General features: G+C 43.4%; 1 protein-coding gene across 1 annotated transcript in view; it reads left to right on the top strand.

Annotated features, from left to right (window-relative positions):
• The window catches only part of kcnh3 (potassium voltage-gated channel, subfamily H (eag-related), member 3), a gene marked incomplete at both ends in the record, with an annotated part of 173446 nt that overhangs the window by 93985 nt on the left and 57707 nt on the right, over positions 1-21754 (top strand). Inside the window, 3 exons of the mRNA XM_080753654.1 lie at positions 11699-11932; positions 18701-18832; positions 21244-21383. Of these exons, the coding sequence (XP_080609780.1) occupies positions 11699-11932; positions 18701-18832; positions 21244-21383 (506 nt within the window). The remainder of the gene's footprint in view (positions 1-11698; positions 11933-18700; positions 18833-21243; positions 21384-21754) is intronic.

The following is a 21754-nucleotide window of genomic DNA, read 5'->3' as shown; positions in this document are numbered from 1 at the left end:
TGTGAACAGGATCAAGGATGGCTGCAATATGGTCGCATTTCAGAGAGTTATTTAACTGTCTAATATTTCCCCAGGCAAAAAAGGTTTACTTTAGGAGACGATGGAAGATGTAATAAAGTTGGAGAAGTACTGGTTGCCCTACAGGGGCAGCCACACTAATTACAGCACGCGAAACATGATGAAATATAAAAGCATGGATGATATATATATCAATATTTGCAAATGACAGATGTATCAAATCAAAACCATGAAGTTCCTTTTATAATGAGAGGAGAGGAGAGGAGAGGAGAGGAGAGGAGAGGAGAGGAGAGGAGAGGAGAGGAGAGGAGAGGAAATCCAGCGCTGTTTTAAAGCCTGCAGAACAGCTTGTCTCAATAAATAGTCTTTGGTCTTATGATTGGCAGCACTGTAGGAAGAGGAGTAGGAGTGAGGGAATATATCTCTCTATCTCTGACTTGACATCTGCCATGTTTTGTTAGAACAAATTAAAGTGTGTGTGTGTGTGTGTGTGTGTGTGTGTGTGTGTGTGTGTGTGTGTGTGTGTGTGTGTGTGTGTGTGTGTGTGCGTGCGCGTGCGTGTGTGTGTTTCTGTAATGCTCTGACAGGAATAGAAATGTATCAAATCAGACCAGAGCCCCCCTTGCCTTCCATTCTAAAGTTAAGTTAAGTTAAGTATTTTTAAGGTTTAAAACAGCATACAATATTTAAAACAGATGAGTGGGGATACATGTAGACCGGTCCAGCAGTGAGATTAGCTCCAAACAAACAGACACCGACAGACAGACAGACAGACAGACAGACAGACACACACACACGCACACACACACACACGCGCACACACGCGCAGGCGCGCACACATGTTTTCTGTCCGTTCCAAAACGTGTCCGACTCCCCAAATCTACGTCCAAGCATTAATCATTGAAATGCGTCTGACCCGTGCCGAGCCTTATATTTCCCACCGCTTTTTCCCCTCCTTTTTCTTTGAGGAAGCCGCGGATTACACTGACTATACTGCATATCTAGCAAACGTATTCTTATGTTCAGAGCATGCGGCTTGCCTGCTTGTTACCCTTAATATGAATATTAAGCCACACTGTGGCTTGTGAAAGTGTTTTAAATAGTATGTAGATTATTAAAGGTGATACACCATGAAAATTCACTTTTCCGATTTTAAAACCTTTTTTGGGGGTCCCACTAGCACCTCCTATCCTCACAAAGTCCCATTTCAGACCGTTGTGTCTTTCTCTGGTTTTGGGAAGGTGGAGGTTAAAAGCATCCCACGGGTTCTCAAAACAGGCTGTCCAGATTTGCTGCCGTTTGTGACGTCAAAAAAACGTTTTTGGGACATAAACAATATGACATAAATACTTTTTAAATGCATGGTGTATCACCTTTAATTAATACAAATAGTAACGTGTGCTGCACGTCTGATCTGGCTACAGTGATTCGCTGCACAGCACACTCATTCTGCAAGTTTCTACGTCTGAAAATAGCCGATCTGCAAGCTCACAGCGTGTCGCGCAGCTCCCAGCGCTGCGCAGATGCGTGGTGTTTAGTCCTGAAACATGGCGGTTGTTGAGAGCTTGTAGATCAGCCACTTTGGCACGGAACACACCGTGACGACGAAGTAGGTCTATAAGCTGCAAACTCCCTTCATCACAACAACACGTTTACTCCAGAGTTTACCTTAGAGGCTTAGAGTAGGCTATATCAACAATATGTCCGACGGCTCCGACCCGAATTGACGTTCGACCATAATTATGAAAATGCGTCCGCACCCAAGCCAGAACCCTCGGGTACCGACAATGGGCCCTGCGGGTTTTCGGCTGGGTATCCCAGCTCTGAAGGCTCATTCAGACCGTTTGCATGTTGTGTGTGTGAGCACACGCATCCCATTCATTTCCATTGGAGGCTTGCGTGCAGCCCGTCTAGTGCGATACGTCAAAATTCACGTTGAACGCACGCTGACATGGACAGATCTAATTTGAATGAATTTCATCTCAACCGACTTCATTCAAATCTTGTGCGTGTGTAAGCTCTTGAAGCCAATGAAAGCAGCTCTGCGTGTAGGTATGGCTGTGGGAAATGACAGGGAAGTGATCCGACAGAGTGACTGTCAATCAATAACAGCCGTCGTGGACTGGAGGCGCCCAGAATGTGTTCCTATACTCTAAGACTGTGTGGGTGTTTCTTTGGTGTGAATGGAGGTTTACATGAATCATGCTTTACAAGTTAAAAAAGAAAATATAAATCTACACAAAATGTGGGATGTAAACGTAAATTATACCATTTCAGGTAACTTACGGTATCTGCTTCTGTTAATAGTCATTGAACACTCTGGTTTGATTGGAGGATTCTCATCACCAGCATTTTGAGTGGACGCTGCATCTCTAATGATTATATCTTCTACACAGATGAAATTATTACGCATGGGAGAAACAAATGGAGGGAGTAATGGGTTTAGGATTTCCAAAACAGATGGTAATGTTTGCAGACATTAGTCACACAAAACCTCATGTGTTTGATCTCATATTGAGTGTGAGAACGGGTTTTAAATAATGATGTCTGGTTGAGAATCCTTGACTCCCATTCAAACATTACAGCAACACTGACTTCAGTACTCAACACCATGAAAAGCTAAAAGCAGGCTATTCATTCCCTACATTGTAATAGCCTGAGCGTTCATTTAAAGCTGCAATCCAAAACAGTCATGTCCTTTTCGTCATTGGAACTAAGGTGGTCTACCGCATGAGACCCAGCGTTTCTTTTTTTTTTCTAAATTTTTATCCCACAATTTTGTAACCCATTTTTTCACCCAGTGCTAATTGCCTATGTAATCCTGGGCTCTGCTCTCCCTCTGCCGCGCCTGGGGAGACAACGGACTGACCTCATGCTTCCTTCTATGCATGAGGAGTCCAAGTTGCTTCTTTTCACCTGACAGTGGAGATTTCCCTGGTTTGGACGTAGCGCGTGGAAGGAACACGTTATTCCAACCAGTTCCTTTCCCCTCTATCAGGCGCCCCGGCTGGCCAGGGGGAGGCATTATTGAGACCAGGATTATGTGCATGTTTTTGTGAGGGTAACAACCCTAGGAGACACGGAGAGAACATGCAAACTCCACACAGAAAGGCCCTATCGCCAACCCCACCTAGGGTGTGGGCGCTGATGACGCGGAGGAGGAACACGCCGCCAGCGCCCACAGCGTCCCCCGGCGGGAATCGAACCCAGGACCTTCTAGCTGTGAGGCGAAGCGCTAACCACTGCGCCACCGTGCCCCCGAGACCCAGCGTTTCTACCACTCTTGGTGTCAACGTGGTTCCTGTCTTGACCTCCAGTTTGCTTTCATAACCTCTTCAGATTCAGAAAGACTTTATTGTCCCACCTTAAAAATACTTCACAGTAAAAGGGTGAAATTAATTTGCCAGTGCTCCCCCGACTTGCAGTTCAATAATAAAAAACTGAATACATAATTAAAGGAGAATTTAGGCCTATAGATGTACTTATTTTCTCCCCAAAAAGTGGTCCAGGTGTTGTGTTGATTTAGACCTATTGCACCTGTTTTTACTCCTAACAATGGTCAAGTTATGGCTATGGTCTTCGGAATAGCAAAATGACCTTGACCATGAACTTACAAGGTCCAAATCACCCAAAATGGTCAAAACAATATCAGAAATGAATTCCCCATTCCCCAATTAGTCCAAAATGGAGGTATTACATGTGAATATACACCCAGAAACAGAAAAGTTGGATTTTCATCATAGCCAATGGCAGCCATATTTGATTCAGCCATTACGCCATTCGTGCCACTATGGCGGACGAGCACCTCTGTGATTTTTCATGTCTAGGGACCCACTGACTCAGTTCAGGTGAGAAACTCCCCTCACAACAAATTGCAAACAGGACTTTAACACCTTCTAAGCCAAGGGGAGCCCCTTAATGTTAAAACCGTACTATATCGCACATCCCCCCAGGGACTCTCAGCCACGTCGTACATTCCCGGACTTTGTCTTTAAAACCGGAATAAAAGCTTTTGATCCGAAAATCGGCGATCGTCTAACCTTCCCTAGTCACCACTCGTGCACTGATAGCTCATGCAGACCGTGCATGAAGCAGAGGTGACGTCAGCGCCTCTCCTTCTCCAAGGCACCTTCCACCCATCCGTTTACTGTCTACACACTCGAGCTCCTCCTGCAGCCATGCTTGGGGCTATGCTAGCGAAACTTTTCAGTTCTGTTCTTCAGTCACACATGGACTATTTGCGGGGACATTTACGTGAAAGGATCGCGCACGCGAAACGCACGGGGACATCGACGATCGGTCAAAACCCCCATTCTATCCCAACGGAAATCGAGAAAATCATGGTGAGTTACTGGCCTGGGGGGGGGAAAAAAAGAAAAAACAGCGGCGCTGTTCAAGATGGAGGGGCTGCGGGGTCATGTTTATAAACATAATATTATGTCTCAGATCACAATACAATAATAGAAATGTCACGGCTAATCTACCAACCACCATTCTATTTCGGACGTCAAGGTGTTAAGCCAGGTACTGGATTATACCTGATCACATCATTGTAGCCTGGTTCCAGACCCTGAATCGCTTGCCACGCCCCTTTAAAAATTTGTTTTGGCGATTCAGGGGTCTGGTGGTGCTCTCATTGAAGTGGTTTTCCTCAGCCTGAATTGACATTTTGTTTCACTCCATTATTCAGTCTGAGTGTCAGGCTACCATTATTGTGTATTAGTCTACTTGTCCTTATTCAGAAGTCTAATTACTTGGTAAAATAATGTTCTTTGTGTTCCTGTCATGACCTTCTGGTTCCTGTCATCATCATGACCCGATAGCGGGAGCGCGTGACGTAAGCATTACTTAAAGACTCCACAGACTGATAGATCCTTGCCCCTTTGTAAGATTAACTCATTCACTGCCAAGACTATTTAACCAAACTACTAATCACTGCCAGCAATTATTCTTTTTTCCAGCAATTATTCTTTTTTTCCTTCTTTCTTTTCAAGTAGTCACAGAATATATATATATATATATATATATATATATATATATATATATATATACCGGTATATATTGATTGATTGATTATATTGATTGAATATATTATATTCAATCAATCCCCCGATCAGACATGGACATGGACAAGCTTTCTGTCTCTCTCTCAGTAACACACACACACGCACGCACACCCACACACACACACAGCACAGCCACACACACACATACGCGCGCACACACACACACACACACACACACACACACACACACACACCCACACACCCACACACACACACACACACACACACACACACACACACACATGCACATATCATGCACAAGGGACTGACAGCAGGACAAAACATTAGCTCTAGAAAGGCAGGCTATGTGTCACGACATTCATTCCCCACACAGCTCATTTCACACCTGTCAGGTGTTGGTTTCATTTCAGAGCCCAGAAGATGGGACTCAGCAGTTGCTTTTTCACATATGGCTCCATTTCATTCTGTAAAGTGCTGAAAAGTGCTGAAAAGTGCTGCATAGAAATTAGATTAAGGAGTAGTATTATCACTTCAACTTAGGGTGAGAATTGGGACCCTTTTCTTGCATATTGGCCTGAGTGAATGTCATGTGGATCTGTGGCTCTTCCTAGATTTGCTGTATACTTGTACACAAGAGTAACATTCATTGGTTTTGGTTCCTCAACATTGTAGCAGCAGCAAAAAAACTAGAATTAATTATGGATAATAGTTTTCTGGATTATAGGCGCAATAGGGCGCGATGCCTTAAGGATAATTCATGCTTTATCCAATGACAGAAATAGCATGTTTTCAACTGAAATGAGAGTAGACACAATTCTAGAATGCAGTTGCTTTTTATGGTGATTGCAATGGACAGCTACCGAGAAATAGCCTCAAGCTATCAAGCTGGACGCTCCTGGTTCTCTGCTCTACACAGAGAACGATAGTGAAGTGAAATCCTCTCTAACAGCTACATTAACACATGCAAACACACAGAGAAACATGCATGCAAAAAATACAGTACATTCAGCCCAATTCATATACACCAGAAGGCCAGTAGGTTTTGTGTTATGAGTGGGGTGTCAGTTGACAGGAGTGTGACACAGCAACCACAGTCTATGACTAGCCGAAAATAGACTGTATATCTGCGAGCTCACAACGCGTTGTGGCCCGGCGCGTTGTAAGCTTGTAGACTGTCTATTTCTGGCACACGATACCGGCGTGCAGTAAATAAATTGGGCTTAAGACCCTCATTAAAAACCTGGACAGAACACCACTGAGGTAAAAAGAGAAAATCAGATGAGATGATGGAGAGTGAAGTTGGTAGACAGAAATGTCAAAACATCATGCTGTTCTACGTACCTGTACCAGACTACCAGTGCAAGGACACAACAATGAGACTCAGCAAGAGTTATTTGCCTGAGGCTATCAGCCCTGAAGGAGGACAACAAATCGAAACAAAACAAGACTGCCGACTATCTGTAAAAAACAACTGTTGCTCCCAACAGAGTATACCGCGTATACCTGTATACGCACTGTAGTATATCCAGGTGTTCAATTATTCTCCCCCCATATTCTGTATCACTTCGTTGCTGCTCAAAGGTTTCACCATTACTTGTCTTTTCCTAACTTGTGCTATTTTAATTTCAAGTTATTGCGACCGAAGGTCGCATATACTCTGAAGAACCGTGTCGCTTGAGTGTCCTTCCGTAACCTCTGTGATGTCAGTGTGATGTCAGCGAGTTGTGACATCACTTCCTGTACAGGGCAGCTACACGAAATGTGGATAACACTATATATGGAGATAGTCCAGTCCATCATGTCATATGGGACTACCGTCATAGAAAGTAGCCATTGTTAGGCCGGAGTCAATGGCTGATACGGGCGGCTGGACTTAGATCACCTATGAAAGGATGTCCATGAAAGAATGTCCATCCACCTGGAGAAAAGAAAATGTAACAAGGAGGTGGCAACGGGGCGGCCAGATAAAGTTATTAGGCCTGGATCCAACTTTAGGTCGATGTATCAAACCGGTACTCGAAACGTACTTAGAATTTAACATATTTTCTAAAGTAAATATGGGGGCGGCTGTGTTAAGAACGTTTCGTTGTCAAGCTCAACGTTAGGCATTTGGACCTATACATGGAGAAATGGAGCGAATCTGTTTGGCCTAAACATGGATGATGTGGATAACACTATATATGGAGATAGTCTAGTCCAATATGTCATATGGGACTACCGTCATAGACAGTAGCCATTGTTAATCCGGAGTCAATGGCTGACTGTCTGTACAGGAAGTGATGTCACATGACATGACACTTTTTATGCCCATATATGAGTCCTAACATGGAGATGTGGATAACACTATATATGGAGATAGTCTAGTCCAATATGTCATATGGAACTACCGTCATAGACAGTAGCCATTGTTAGGTCAGAGTCAATGGCTGTCTGTCTGTCTGACTGTCTGTACAGGAAGTGATGTCACATGACATACTTTTTATGCCCATATATGAGTCCTTCTGTACCACATCTCCATGTTTAGGCAAACTCCACACAGAAAGGCCCTATCGCCAACCCAACCTAGGGTGTGAGCGATAGGGCCTTTCTGTGTGGAGTTTGCATGTTCTCCCCGTGTCTCCTAGGGTTGATACCCTCACAAAAACATGAACAAACTCCCCCCAGAATGACAACAACTAGAATCGTCAGAGAAACGCTGTGGTTGGCCAGATGGTCAAGAATTGGCGCGACCTCGCCCTTTAGGGCGAGGTCGCATGTCACCATGAGGTCGCATTCCACCCTCAGGTGTCTTACTAGTATTCACTGTATCTTTTTGTTGTGTGCTTGTGAGTGAGTGAGTGAGTGAGTGAGTGAGTGAGTGACAAATAAACCCTTGTGAATCTTTCATCTTGATTACCTGAAACAAGTGCACTGAAGAGGTTTTAAATATGGTATTTGGTGTACTTTATAGCAGCTTGCAAAAGAATGCTATCAAACAGCTTGTCTGTTACAGTATCTCCATGCTTGCTGCTTTTGCTCGTCAAACTAAAACATTCTACAGATGACCTGAAGGACATGTACTTGAAACTAGAGCCTGATGGTGCATCTTAACAGCGGGCGACCACGGGCGACAGCCTGGAGGATTTTTCCGGAAGTGCGTTATTTGTCTATGGCAATGGTTCTCAACCTGTGGGTCGGAACCCCCAGGGGGTCTCCAAATAATTTTGCGGTGTCCCCAGGTGATTAACTTATAGTGCAACATTGTTTTCTCACTCAACAGTAAACAAACCAGCATAACGTTTAAGTGTATTTAGGGTAGCGGTATATGTACGTTTAAGTGACAATTTAAGGCCTTTTTAACTCTAAAATGACTAATGTCCAAATTGTCAAATGTTAGAGGCAGAAATTGTGAAAATAGCCGGTCTACATGCTCACAACGCCTTGCGTTGCGAGGCGTTGTGAGCATGTAGATCGGCTATTTTCACGATAGAACCATGTTATAAAAATGTAATGCCTCAACTTAGTACTCGTCAGGGTGGGGGGTGGGGGGGGGTCCTCAGTTCAAATATGATTATTTGGGAGTCGCGGCCTGAAGATATTGAGAACCACCACTGGTCTATGGGACCCGGCAGTTACTGGCGATACTAGGCCATGAGGTGATGGGTCGCCCCAAAAACATGAAAATAGTTCATCTTTTGGATGACATCGTCGGCGATAGTCAAGAAAATACCTCTCACACGCACGCACGAATGCACGCAAGCATGCATGCACGCACGCACGCACACAAACATACGCACAGGTACCGTACAGGTACAGGTAAAGACAAGAAAATGAGCGGGACAAACAGAGAGAAAGGATGAGGGAAGGCAATCCAGACATGAACAAAGATCAATACCATCATCAAGGCCAGTTGATCATGGAAGCCGTATCCTGGCAACGGCAACTAGGACTAGAAAGAATGATCAAAGTAAACAAGCATGGCTGATTATGTACAAAGTGTGTGTGTGTGTGTGTGTGTGTGTGTGTGTGTGTGCGCGTGCGTGTGTGTGTTGTGTTTTTGTGAACATGTGTATTGTACATACTTATGCAAGTATGGCTCTTTGACCATGTTCTTAGTGTATGTGTAGACGCACCAAAACTGTACCTTATTTTGTAGCTCGGATCTTCTAGTTTCATACGAAATGAAAGAAGAAAAATGCAAAGGTTTTCAAAGGCCATCTAGTTGCTGCATTCGGATCGCCCTCAGAATGTGCCCCTCATCCCCTGATTGCATTGGTCTAGCATCGGCCATCAAGGTTGTTTCCCATAGGATGCAGGGAGGAGGAAATAGAAAGCAAAATGACAGCGTGCCATATCGTTGTTGTCGGGTGGAAACATTGTATGTCCAAAACCGTTCGTTTTGTATTTATCATTTAAAAAATGATTTAAAATGTTTTCACTAGTTTTGCGCGACAGTCTTGTATGATGAAGCAGGGCTTTACTTTACGAAAAAAACACACACACACACACACACACACACACACACACACACATTTTAAACTTGGAGATACAAGGTTTCTGCCCGGTAGTGATGATATGTTCTCAGCCAACAGGGATTCTTCCCTGAGCGAGTCTCTGTGTCCTGTTTATTTACACAATTTTTACACAATGTCATCCTGTGTCAACAACCTGTCATCTTTGTGTCCCCTCCTGAGAATCGGTGAGAGAGACACAGTTTAGTGATGATAACAACAGCAGAACAAGATAATAGAAAGATCTAGATTCTAGAGACTTGGAGATGGAGTGTGAGCTTACTGCTTAGGACAGTGGTTCTCAACCTTTTCAGGCCGCGACCCGCAAAATAATCATATTTTAACTGGGGACCTGACGAGCACTAAGAGTTGAGGCATTACATTTTGTATAACATGGTTCTATTGTGAAAATAGCAGATCTACATGCTCACAACGCCTTGCAACACGTTGTGATCATGTAGATCGGCTATTTTCACAATTTCTGCCTCTAATATTTGACAATTTGTGCAGATACCCTCTATACACTTAAACTTTGTGTTGCTTTGTTTACTGTTGAGTGAGAAAACAATGTTCCACATTAAGTTAATCATCTGGGGACCCCCCCAAAATAATTTGGGGACCCCCCTGGGGTCCCGACCCACAGGTTGAGAACCACTGGCTTAGGACAGAGAGATAGAGAGAGAGCACAGTGTGATAGGAAAATGGCAAGAAACATGGGGAGAGGGAGTAATTTACTAATCAGATAGTTGTTTCCCTACAGTATTTTTGGCTACAGTATTACTCCATCACCTGTACTTGTGCCCTGCAGTCTGAAACACCGCACGGTATGAATAACCAAGCCTGCGGTTATGTTGCAAGAGGCACGTAGAAATTCATCAAAGGTTAATAACCCTGTAGAACAAATTGGCCACACGTGCATGCACAACCATTCATTCAAATGTGCACGCAGGCAGCCATGCAGCCAGGCAGGCAGGCAGGCAGGCACGCACGCACGCACGCACACACACACACACACACACACACACACACACACACACACACACACACACACACACACACACACACACACACACACACACACACACACACACACTTGTTTTCCTTTCTCAGTGATTTAGTTCCTCGTCTCAAAGGATCATTTTATGCTGTCTGTCACTGAACCGAAAGTAAAGCACACACACACAACACACACACACACACACACACACACACACACACACACACACACACACACACACACACACACACACAACACACAACACACAACACACACACTAAGCCTCCATTAGGCCATGAAATATTTAACAAAGGGGCTCTTTGGGACCCCCAGAATGGATGAATCAATGAGAGGGCCTGAGCACTAGGTAATAAATAATCACTTTTAGAACGTTCCAACCATCTAAATGGCTGACAGTGTTAATTGAATACAGCCCTGGCACATCATATTTTCCATTCAATATTTATGATATTATTAATATGCACATTCAGCACATTACACACACACATACACTTATACAATGGATGCATGCATGCGTGAACTCACACGTGTGTACACACACACACACACACACACACACACACACACACACACACACACACACACACACACACACACACACACACACACACACACACACACACACTCATGAAAGTGGTTAATACAGATCTTATATCGTTACTATACTATACTATACTATACTATACTATACTATACTATATATCTTTTAATTACTTTTTACTTCCAATACTGCCATCTATAATAGACAGTACGCTGACCATGGGAAACTAGGTAACATTAAGACTATTTGTATATACATTTTTTAGCAGTCATTTCCCTTTATCAGTCACTATACTAGTAAGACGCCTCAGGGCGACATGCGAGTCGTGCCAAGTTCTATTCCACTGTTTTTGTTGACATTCATCCCTTGGAGGGACGTTTTTGTTGGCGGGAGCTGGCCAGAGCTCTTACATGTAATTGCTACCTTTGAACTTCAAAGGGGTTGTGCACTGAGGTCATTTATTGGGCCATAAAAGTGTCAAGTGCTCGTTAGTGATCTTTCTTATCAATGAAAGCATCAAATGGCCCGCGGGCCGCCTATTGGGGAACCCTGTTCTAGTCCATGGTAGTGAAATGATTCCCCTCTCTCTCTCTTCTCCACACAGACAGTAACTTTGTCCTGGGGAACGCCCAGGTCCAGTCCCTGTACCCCATCGTTTACTGCTCCGATGGCTTCTGTGAGCTCACCGGCTACGCCCGGGCCGAGCTCATGCAGAAGAGCTGCGCGTGTCACTTCCTGTACGGTCCGGAGACCAGCGATGGACTCACGGCCCAGATCCAAGGAGCTCTGGATGAGCGCGGAGAGTTCAAGACCGAGCTGGTCTTCTACAAGAAGGAAGGTAGGAGACAGTTCATTCATATGGGTACCCGATGTCTCTGGTTCACATTGGCACATTTCACTCAGGTTTTTTCATCTCACTCATGTCACTTTGTCTGTTGACCTCACTCAGCAACAAAATAAATAGAAAATAAACAAAAATTAAAATAAAACAATTCAAAGGAGGCAAGCAGTGATCACCCCATGATGTGCACTGCAATGTAGTTTCAAATGCACTACATTGCAGATGCTTTTTTGAGAATAAAAAACAAAAAAAGAAGAAGAAGACACGTGTGACATGCATGATCTGGGCAGATTGCCCCAGGAAATGTGCCAATCTCAACCCAAAACAACGGTATGTCAATGTTGTTTTTGACTGCAAATTTTGATTTAGTTTTAGTCATAGTCTTTTGAATAAAATATAATTTCGTTTTAGTCATAATTTAGTCAGCTGAAAAGTTTTAGTTTTAGTCAAGTTTTAGTCGACTACATATCATACGTTTTTAGGCGACTAAATCTACAGTTGATTTAGTCAACTGAAATGTATTTTGGCAGGCCTTGATGGCATCGTAATGACTGTTTTTACACTTGGTTGCGTGCTGAAAATAGCCGATCTACAAGCTCACAACGCGTCGCAGCGCGACGCGTTGTGAGCTTGTAGATCTGCTATTTTCAGCACTCAACACTTGAGAGCAACCAAACATAAAATGACTCTCTTCTCCACTAGTCCCTCTCTAACGTTTTAGTCTAGTTTTTATTTTGTTGACGAAATTGTCAATATATTTAGTCTTAGTTTTAGTTATCACAGCTTAGTTTTTATTTAGTTTGTATTTAGTCGACAAAATCAACACTGGGGTATGTGTGTGTGTGTGTGTGTGTGTGTGTGTGTGTGTGTGTGTGTGTGTGTGTGTGTGTGTGTGTGTGTGTGTGTGTGTGTGTGTGTGTGTGTGGGGTGGGGGGGGGGGGTTGTGTATGTACGTGTGTCTGCGTGTCTGCATGTGTAAGTGTGTGAGTGCGTGTTAGAAAATGAACTGATTTTCTACAACAGTGGTTCTCAAACCTTTTCATGTCCAGGAATTAATATCTATTTGGCTGCGGACCCCCATCTGAAAAGATTTTGTGTCAGGAATCCCATACAATGTTTATGTTAAAATATTTGTTCGTTTTTGTATTTTTGTTATACCGGTAGCTGCTTCACAAGCTCCCTTGTAGATCAGCTATTTTCAAGTATCCAATATAATATTAGTATTATATTATTCCTATCCCCCTGTATTATAGTATTAGTACATACTGTAGGGTTAACATTTTGCCCCCTGGGACCCCCTGGAACCCCTTCAAGGACCCATGGGGACCCCACTTTGAGAACCACTGTTCTACAAGAGAACTGACCAAACAGGAAGCTTCCAGCCTGAAAAATTCCGCTGAAGTGGATGTGCTTTTTATTGGCTCCCCTCCACACTCATACATTTGCATGTTTTACGATCCGCCGAGGGCGTCGAGAAAAGAATAAACACATTTATACTTTACAGAGTGAGGGCAGGATAGTTCCTCCTGCTACAGCCTTAAGACATGTTTAAACAACAGTTTACTCATGGAGTGCAGACTCATAATATATTCATAGCAGCGGGATTTAATACCATTCGACACACTTCATTGAGTGGGATATGTTGTGGTGTCCATGGAACAGTGGGCTTTTCGAGCCATTCAGAAAAAACACATACACCACATAGTATCTGCACATCTACCGTATGTGGCACATACGGTAGATGTGCAGTTTCAAAACTTCACACGTCCTCCTGCCATTGGCAAGACAGTAGATTTTCAGGGGATTTGCAGAACATTGAGCTTGTAGATCAGGTATTTTTTGCTATTTTTATGACCTTCTCTGACTTCGAGGTTTAAATTTAAAAAGTGGATTCTGCCTTTCAATGGGAATGGAGTGGTTTCTTGCCATTTGCGAGTTTCTACAAAAATACCCTCCATTCCCCATAAAAATGTGAAAGGCAAAACAGGGAAAGAAAAAAAATAATGCATTTGCAGGAAAATGTCAGGAAAAGAACAGTAAATACCGAAGAGTTGAAAGGGCACATCTGTACATTGGACATGGAATACCGGTATGCGTCTATAAGCTGCAATCCAGCGAAATAAGCATGAATAGATTCATGCATATCGTATATACAGCACTATAGTCACTGTCGGGTGAAAATCTTTGACTTTTCAGGAATATTAGTCAACCCAGACAGACCACTTTTGATCAGTTCACAAGTACACTGTACACTGAGACAAGTGTGTATTTAGTGTGTAATACTAAATAGGTTGTGGCTCATTAAAATAACGTTCCATTGTAGGGATTATTCAAATGTAATAGGAGAGCAACTGTCTGAATCCTCTCTTTTGATTGTGAGCCTTTTCAGCATAATGTAATTTGGGGGCGGCTAATGGTTAGAGAGTCCACCTGGGAAACCAAATGTCTGCAGGTTGGATTCCAGGCTTCAGCAATGAGTGGAAGTGTGCCTGTACTTAATGCACCTGCTTCCTGAGTCGCTGCTTAACACCCACTGCTCCTGTTACTTAGAATGAGTTAAATGCAGATACCTCATTTCACTGTGTATGCAACTACACAGCGACAAATACTCCAAAGGTCTATAGGCTGTATCTAACTATTAAAGATGCAGTCTGCCAACCTGGGGAGGGCCCCGAACTGAGCACATGCTTCCTTCAGTGCATAAGGAGGGAACAGGCCGCTTCTTATCACCTGACAGGGGGGAGCTTCCCTGGCTGGACGTAACATGTGGAGAGAACACGTTATTCCAACCAATTCCTTTCCCCTCCATCAGGTGCCCCATCGAACCCAGGACCTTCGAGCTGTGAGGCGACAGCGCTACCGACTGTGCCACCGTGCCCCTCCATTGGCACCTTTTATCCCTCAGTATTAATATGTCTTGGTCAGACGGGGACAAATAAAAAATCAATATGCAGCCGATGTCTTTATTGAAACAATCGCTGCTGGTAGAAATGCATTATTTAAGGTGCATAGATCCCCACTGCCAGGATAAGGGGGTCATTGTCGTTGGAAAACAATGTTCACAGTAACAAATTCAGCCTCCTGCAGATATAGCCACCTAGCCAGGGATTATTGGGTGTGTAATGGGAGAGGAGAACAGTTGCTTTCAGGCTGATGACATGCATTTATGGAAGCAGGCGCTGTCCCCGCCACAAGCAACCCGATGACCAGAGTTTCATTCACAGTCTAGTAGTCAGAGGCAGGGACGTGCAGAGAATGTTAGAGAGGCAGGGGCTGAAATGTCTAAAATGGCCTTTTGGTGAAGATATTGAAAATAGCAGACCTCCAAGCTCATAACGCGTCGTGCTGCGAGTGCGACGCGTTGTGAGCTTGGAGGTCGGCTATTTTCACTACTTGCATTCAGGGTCTGGTCAAGGCACTTTTTTTACTGACGGATAAAAGGGCAGGGGCTCAAGCCCCCTTTGATGTCTATTTGTGCACGTGCTTGGTCAGAGGAGAGTGTTAAACGCTCAGCTCAGTTCACTTAAGTAAAAATATCAACACTGCAATGTCAAAATACTCTGTTACAAGTAAATAGAGTATTTCTGTTTACTGGAATTCAAAATTCACAAAAGTATTGGTATGCACTTAAAATGTACGTAAAGTACCAAAAGTACTTGTTATGCAGAATGATCTATTTGAAGTTTTCAAATAAATGTAGTGGAGTAAAAGTACAGTATTTGGATCCGAGATGTAGTGGAGCAGAAGTATAAGTATTGGATATTGGAAATACTCAAGTAAAGTACAAATAACTCAAAAGTGTACTCAAGTACTTAAGTAATACTTAGTTATTTTTTAGTTACACCACTGTAAACGCTACAATGTTATGTTTATGTTACATTTGGGGCATTTAGTCTAATCGGATAGGATGCATTGTTGTTAGGCAACCCTGCTGGCCTTTTTGCCCCGCTGTTGTTTATCTGTTGTTAGCTATTCATTCAGTGACACTCATCCATAATGTATGTGATTACTAATTTATTTTATTACATATTAGTTCCTGGTGAATCCGTGCCCAGTGACCCTTTTTTTTCTTCCTAAATGACATTCATCATTTAACTAGAGAAGTCCTGTTAAAAAAAAGTTCATACATTTTCAAAAAACTAATCAAAAATATTTATCAAAATGTTCAAACGTTTTCACCTGACCAAAATATGGATGTCAGGGTTATAGTTATTGCATTTTCTTTTATTGTTATCATGCAAGGAAAGTACATTATGGACTTCTAGGTTATTAGTGACACGAAGACCTTTGCTTTATTGATAGACAGGCATAATAGTTGACTGAGTGCCAATGTCACGATGCTACAATCTGTAGAATCAGACAACATAATGGAATCTCAGCAAGAACTAATTCATATTCAATTCATGAATAATATTATCAAGAGCAAATAAGCAGTCATGAGGCATGTTAATGCTGGTTATCAAACGCAAGTTCCCTTGGCTATCAAATGGAATCACATCTATGATCAAAACAATTCAGACAAAGGCACTTTTAGCCTTTGTCTGAATTGTTTTGATTGAAAGTTGAGGCGCAATCCTGGAAGAGTATCAAAGAGAACTCCCTGCAGTGGGGGAGCAGGTACAGTATCTGCTACGTGTGTTCAATTATGGAGGAAGTCCGCAGCATCACATCCAGGCAGAAAGAGCACAAGCAGTTAAATCAATCTCATGAGTCACGACTGACAGCCGGTACATGCACCCTTGAATGTCAGAGACTACGTGATGATTATTACTCACCAGAAGGGGAAGAGGAACCCCATGCCGCCTCTACTGGTTATGCTGGTTGTCTCACTTTGATTGATTGTTCCTAACCAGCATTTCAGAGAGAATTCGTTTATTTTTTCCCCTTGTTTCATTTTCCCAGGTTCCTATTTTAGTCATCGATAGTGTAGAGTTGTAAGGATTTGGTGACGGTGAGACATGGATGATGTTCTTTATTTTTGCCTTCATCAGGCTGACAGGCCATGGAGGTGTGTGTGTGTGTGTCGGTGTGTGTTAATGTCTATGTGTGGCTGTGCACACCTAATATGATCGACATTACACTTTGCGTGTACAGAGACCAAGGAAGACACTCTATCCTGAATTTTGCTGTTGTGCTATACCAAGCCGCTGTGCATTTTATAATCTTCAAAACACACCTTTTGCTACTATTCTCTTCTCTACAGATTTGATCCAAAACACGTTTTGTCCAAAGTGCAAAAGTTTACATGTATATCATAGTTCTTGTTTTAACTAAACAATATCTCTTACTCTACCTTTTGGACATTCTTCATTTCCTTTTAATCTTTTTAATGTATTATTTTCCTGCTCAAGGCCAGTCAGTGTAAAGAGGTGCTCTCCCAATCAACGACCATAAGGTCAAAAGGTCACTACTACAATCAACAATACAGCAAACCAAGCCGTATTATTTCCTTTTCCTGTCACAGCTGAATCATGCTTTGATTAACTACTCGACACAAACTGGCAATAAAATAAAGCTATAATTCGGGGGGAATCAGGCGAAAGTTGAGGGAAATTGAAGCAAACATTGGCAAGTGGAGTAGCATCTAATGATCGCATTAGGGCTAAGCTCACTGAGCGTCCAGGTTGTTATTTTATATTGTTGTCCTTTGGTCTGTTGCCAGCATCAAGCTCCATTCAGCTCCGAATGACCAAAGTAAAAGCAGCCAGGCTTCCATTATGAAAAAGCTTTTATCCAATAAAGGCACACGCTCTCTGTCTCCAGATAATGACCGAAACCAATCAGAGTGCTCTGGCCCTTGAACACATGGTTTTGTGCATGAAGCACACCAGAGTAATCACACCCATACACATGTACCGGTACACACAAGACTTATGTGCGCATGCACACGCATTCATACTGTGCGTGTGCACACAAGCATGTGTCCAGTACACACGTGCACGCATGCACACACACACACACACACACACACACACACACACACACACACACACACACACACACACACACACACACACACACACACACACTTGTAGTTTTGCTGTATCCAAGCGCCAGTTTCTATAGAAATAGACTTAAAGCCATTTTATATTTAGCAAGCATTTCTTTTTCTCATCATACGAAACTAAAGATCTATTCATGACACTGAGTATTCTGTGCGTGTGCTGTATGGGTTTGTGTGTGACCTGAATCCCCTCAAGTTGTGGATTAATTTACTCTGCAGAAAAGAAATAAATAACAAAATAACACTAATAAGGTTGTGGCAAATTAAAATAATGAAAAACCTTACTGGGGAGCAACCGTCCTTTCAGCATAATGTAATTTGTTTATTTTTGATGCTGGGAAAGAATGTAGGTTTGTTTAAGTTGGGCTCAGGGAAATTAACACAGTCAGCAAAGGTGCCATTCTCTACCCATGGAGTTACTGGACATGACTTAGCCTTAGCTTTCACAATTTGACTGTGGTTAGGGACATGGCGCATATACTGTACCCTGTAGCAGAAGGCAACAGATGCATCAATCTCCACAGGCAAAGACATTATTTAGATGGAGTGTGTGTGTGTGTGTGTGTGTGTGTGTGTGTGTGTGTGTGTGTGTGTGTGTGTGTGTGTGTGTGTGTGTGTGTGTGTGTGTGTGTGTGTGTGTGTGTGTGAGTGTGTGTGTGTGAGAGTGAGCGCTTGCGTGTTGTGCGTGCATGTGCGTGTAACTGTGTCTCTCATAATAACAAAAAAGCCCTTGGGTTTGCCCATCTGTGTGTCCATTCCAGGTACCCAGTTCTGGTGTCTGCTGGATATTGTGCCCATTAAGAATGAGAAGGGCGAGGTGGTTCTCTTCCTGGTGTCCCATAAGGACATCACTGCCAACAAGAAGGACCAGGACCCTGAACAAGGTCACACAGGTCAGTGACCTCTCAACACCACTGTCTTCAACATCTGTCCCAACACATTAACCACAAAGAACATCCTCAGTGCGAGGCGGTGTGAGCTTGTAGATCTGTTATTTTCGGCAAAGAGGTTTGGTGTAGATGGGAAAAAGGTGTAGAGTGAAAGGTCAAGCTTATTAAGTATTGACGAGTGGTTAAATATCTGAAAACACAAATTGACATGATTCTAAAATACACTGAAATTATATGGTATATATGGGTTGTGAGTGATCCTGCTTCATCTCTCTCTCGACTAAGGGATCCTTGGCCTGAAAACGTTGAAGACCCTGTAATTAACTGTAATAAATAGCACTGCTCGCTTCACACTAAGTGTGATTTTCTTGGTTTTCTGTGCGCCCGCTCCATCGTTTTGTAGTATTCCAAGTGAAGAGAGTCACTGTACATTTCTCCAGAAACGTTCAATAACAACGTTTTTGGAAACACCTGGGTTAAGATTAGGTTTTAAGTTTAAGTTTAGGCATAGGTTTTTTTCAGGAAGGATTACGAAAGTCCGACGTCTGATTATTCCGATTACGTGGCTACACGTGTGCTTAGGGTTAGGTAGGGTTAGAGACTTCGATATATAAATTGGTTAAAGCTTATATTTTAGGGTTTAAAAAGAAAAATGTTTAACTGCCTTAAGGGCTGGTGAAATCCTATTTTGTTCAGGGGTCTGGTTTGGCCCCTGTCCCCCACTGTGGGGCACACTGAGGCAGGTGAGTGGAGGGGAGAGACGGACAGACAGACAGACAGACAGTGTGAGAACAAGTTTGAGAGAGAAAGAGAGAGAAGGGTAACAACAGGGAGGTTGGCCCAAGTGCAGAACCTAACGCAAGAAACAACCAGCAAGAGAAGATAACAAGATGAAAACCCGCTAGGAAGGATAATAAGGTTAAGATTAAGATTACGAGAAGATTTCTCAAGATTGAATTGTAATTCTTTGACTCACAAGACAAGTCACACTGTGATAACACCAAACATTATTAACTAAAGAAAATTGACAATTGGACAGAGAAGGAACAGGAAGTGAATACTCAAATAAGCAGGGAGCTTATGTCATAATCGCGTCACCCTTAATTGAGAGAGAGAGAGAGAGAGAGAGAGTAGGGCGGAGGGATGGACGAAAACCGCAGTGAAAAGGGCTTTAATTTCTTCCATTATAAATCCACCGTTGATGCAGCGAGGGCAAATTTAATTTGTTGACCAACAATGAAAGTGAATTGAGTTACAGCGGCCAGGCAGGGAACAAATATGACACTCACAGAGGACGACGCATAATGTCAAATGTGAAGAGACAGAGTAGTGAAAGTGGACGGATCCTGCGTGCGCGTGTGTGTGTGTGTGTGTGTGTGTGTGTGTGCGTGCACGTGCGTGCGTGCGTGCGTGCGCGTGCGTGCGTGCGCGTGCGTGTGCGTGCGTGCGTGCGTGTGTGTGTGTGTGTGTGTGTGTGTGCGTGCGCTCCCCGTGTGTTTGTGTGTTGGGGGGGCTCATGGACAAGCACTCCACTAATCCTCTGCTTCAAGCAGTCTGTCAAATCAATACATGTGTTTGTGCTTGAGCCGTCGTCCACTTTTCCTCTGTGTACTTTGGGCTCTCTATCCATTCCTGAATGAGGATTACTCACATCTTATCCTCCATTGTTATCCAACAAAACATGTCTGATGTGGGCTTGCTGAAAGGCAAGATCAGTATGTTATACCAAATCTTTATAATTCAAGTTTATTCTCCTCAAAACAATGGCCGGCAGTACAAAGGCAGGGCCTTTAGCCAATGAGGAGCAGCGTTCATGGTGACATCACCACCAACAAGCGCGACCTGATATAAATAACAAGAACACTTGGGCTCGAGACCAGTATGTTATATCAGTATGTTATACCAAAACTTTATAGACCAAGGTAATATTCTCCTTAAAAACAAAATGACCGACAGTACTAAGGCAGGGCCATTAGCCAATGAGGAGCAGTCAAAGGGTAGATCTTTGTGCCCATACACAGTGTTCCATGCGAGCCCACACTGTTTCGTAGGAACAGTATTTCTAGTTACATTTAAAATAATGGAGGTCCTGGATTCTGGTGGAGGTGGGAAGGAGGTGGAATGTCAGGGTCTGTTAAATCCCTCTAGCCCAGTGTTTCTCAAACCTTCCCGTTAGGGTCCATTTCGTTCCATTTGTACACTGTCAGAGTTACAGACTTGTATGGGTGAATTTAGACCGATGTATTCAATGTATTCTCTAATAAAAAAATGTCTTTTAGTTATATAGTCGTTTGTTTTGTCTTTATTTCATATTCTTTGTTGTAATAAATAATAATTTATACTGTAGAGCAGTAGCTGCTGAACCTGTGTGTGTTATTGAGAGTCTCTCTCTCTTTCCCTCCCTCTCCCACTAGATGAGGAGACTGGCCTGGAGGTTCACCAGGTCACCCGTCCTCCAGGTTTCAATGCCAACCGGCGCCGCAGCAGAGCGGTGCTCTACCACCTGTCAGGACACCTGCAGAAACAGGACAAGAGCAAACTCAAGCTCAACAATGTGAGTGGCCTCAGACATGCATGTTTTTCTTCTCCGTGTACGCGACTGCACACAGTCAATAGCGACCTTAAGCAACTCTACGGCAACGGCAGATGACGACGGTAACCGGAAATGATCCGCGCTCGATAGATAAACCTGCCGTCGCCGCAGCCGTCTCTACTACGGCAGAAGGTCCCTTCCCACGTAGCGTCTACTCTGCTGTGTGTACGCGTCGCCATGGGAACCAAATCGTTCAGTGAAAGGGTTGGGACCCCGTCGCCGCCGAGGCTTTGCTTAACTATTTTGACCGCTACGGCGATTACGTCATAGCAGCCGTAGTCCGCCTGGCGTTGCAGTCCTGAAAATCATCAAGCTTAAAGTCGCTATTGATG

Source organism: Nannobrachium achirus (genome assembly GCF_963921795.1).
Source record: "Nannobrachium achirus genome assembly, chromosome: 22".
In the NCBI taxonomy this organism is placed as follows: Eukaryota; Metazoa; Chordata; class Actinopteri; order Myctophiformes; family Myctophidae; genus Nannobrachium; species Nannobrachium achirus.
This window is presented reverse-complemented; position numbering and strand designations above follow the sequence as displayed.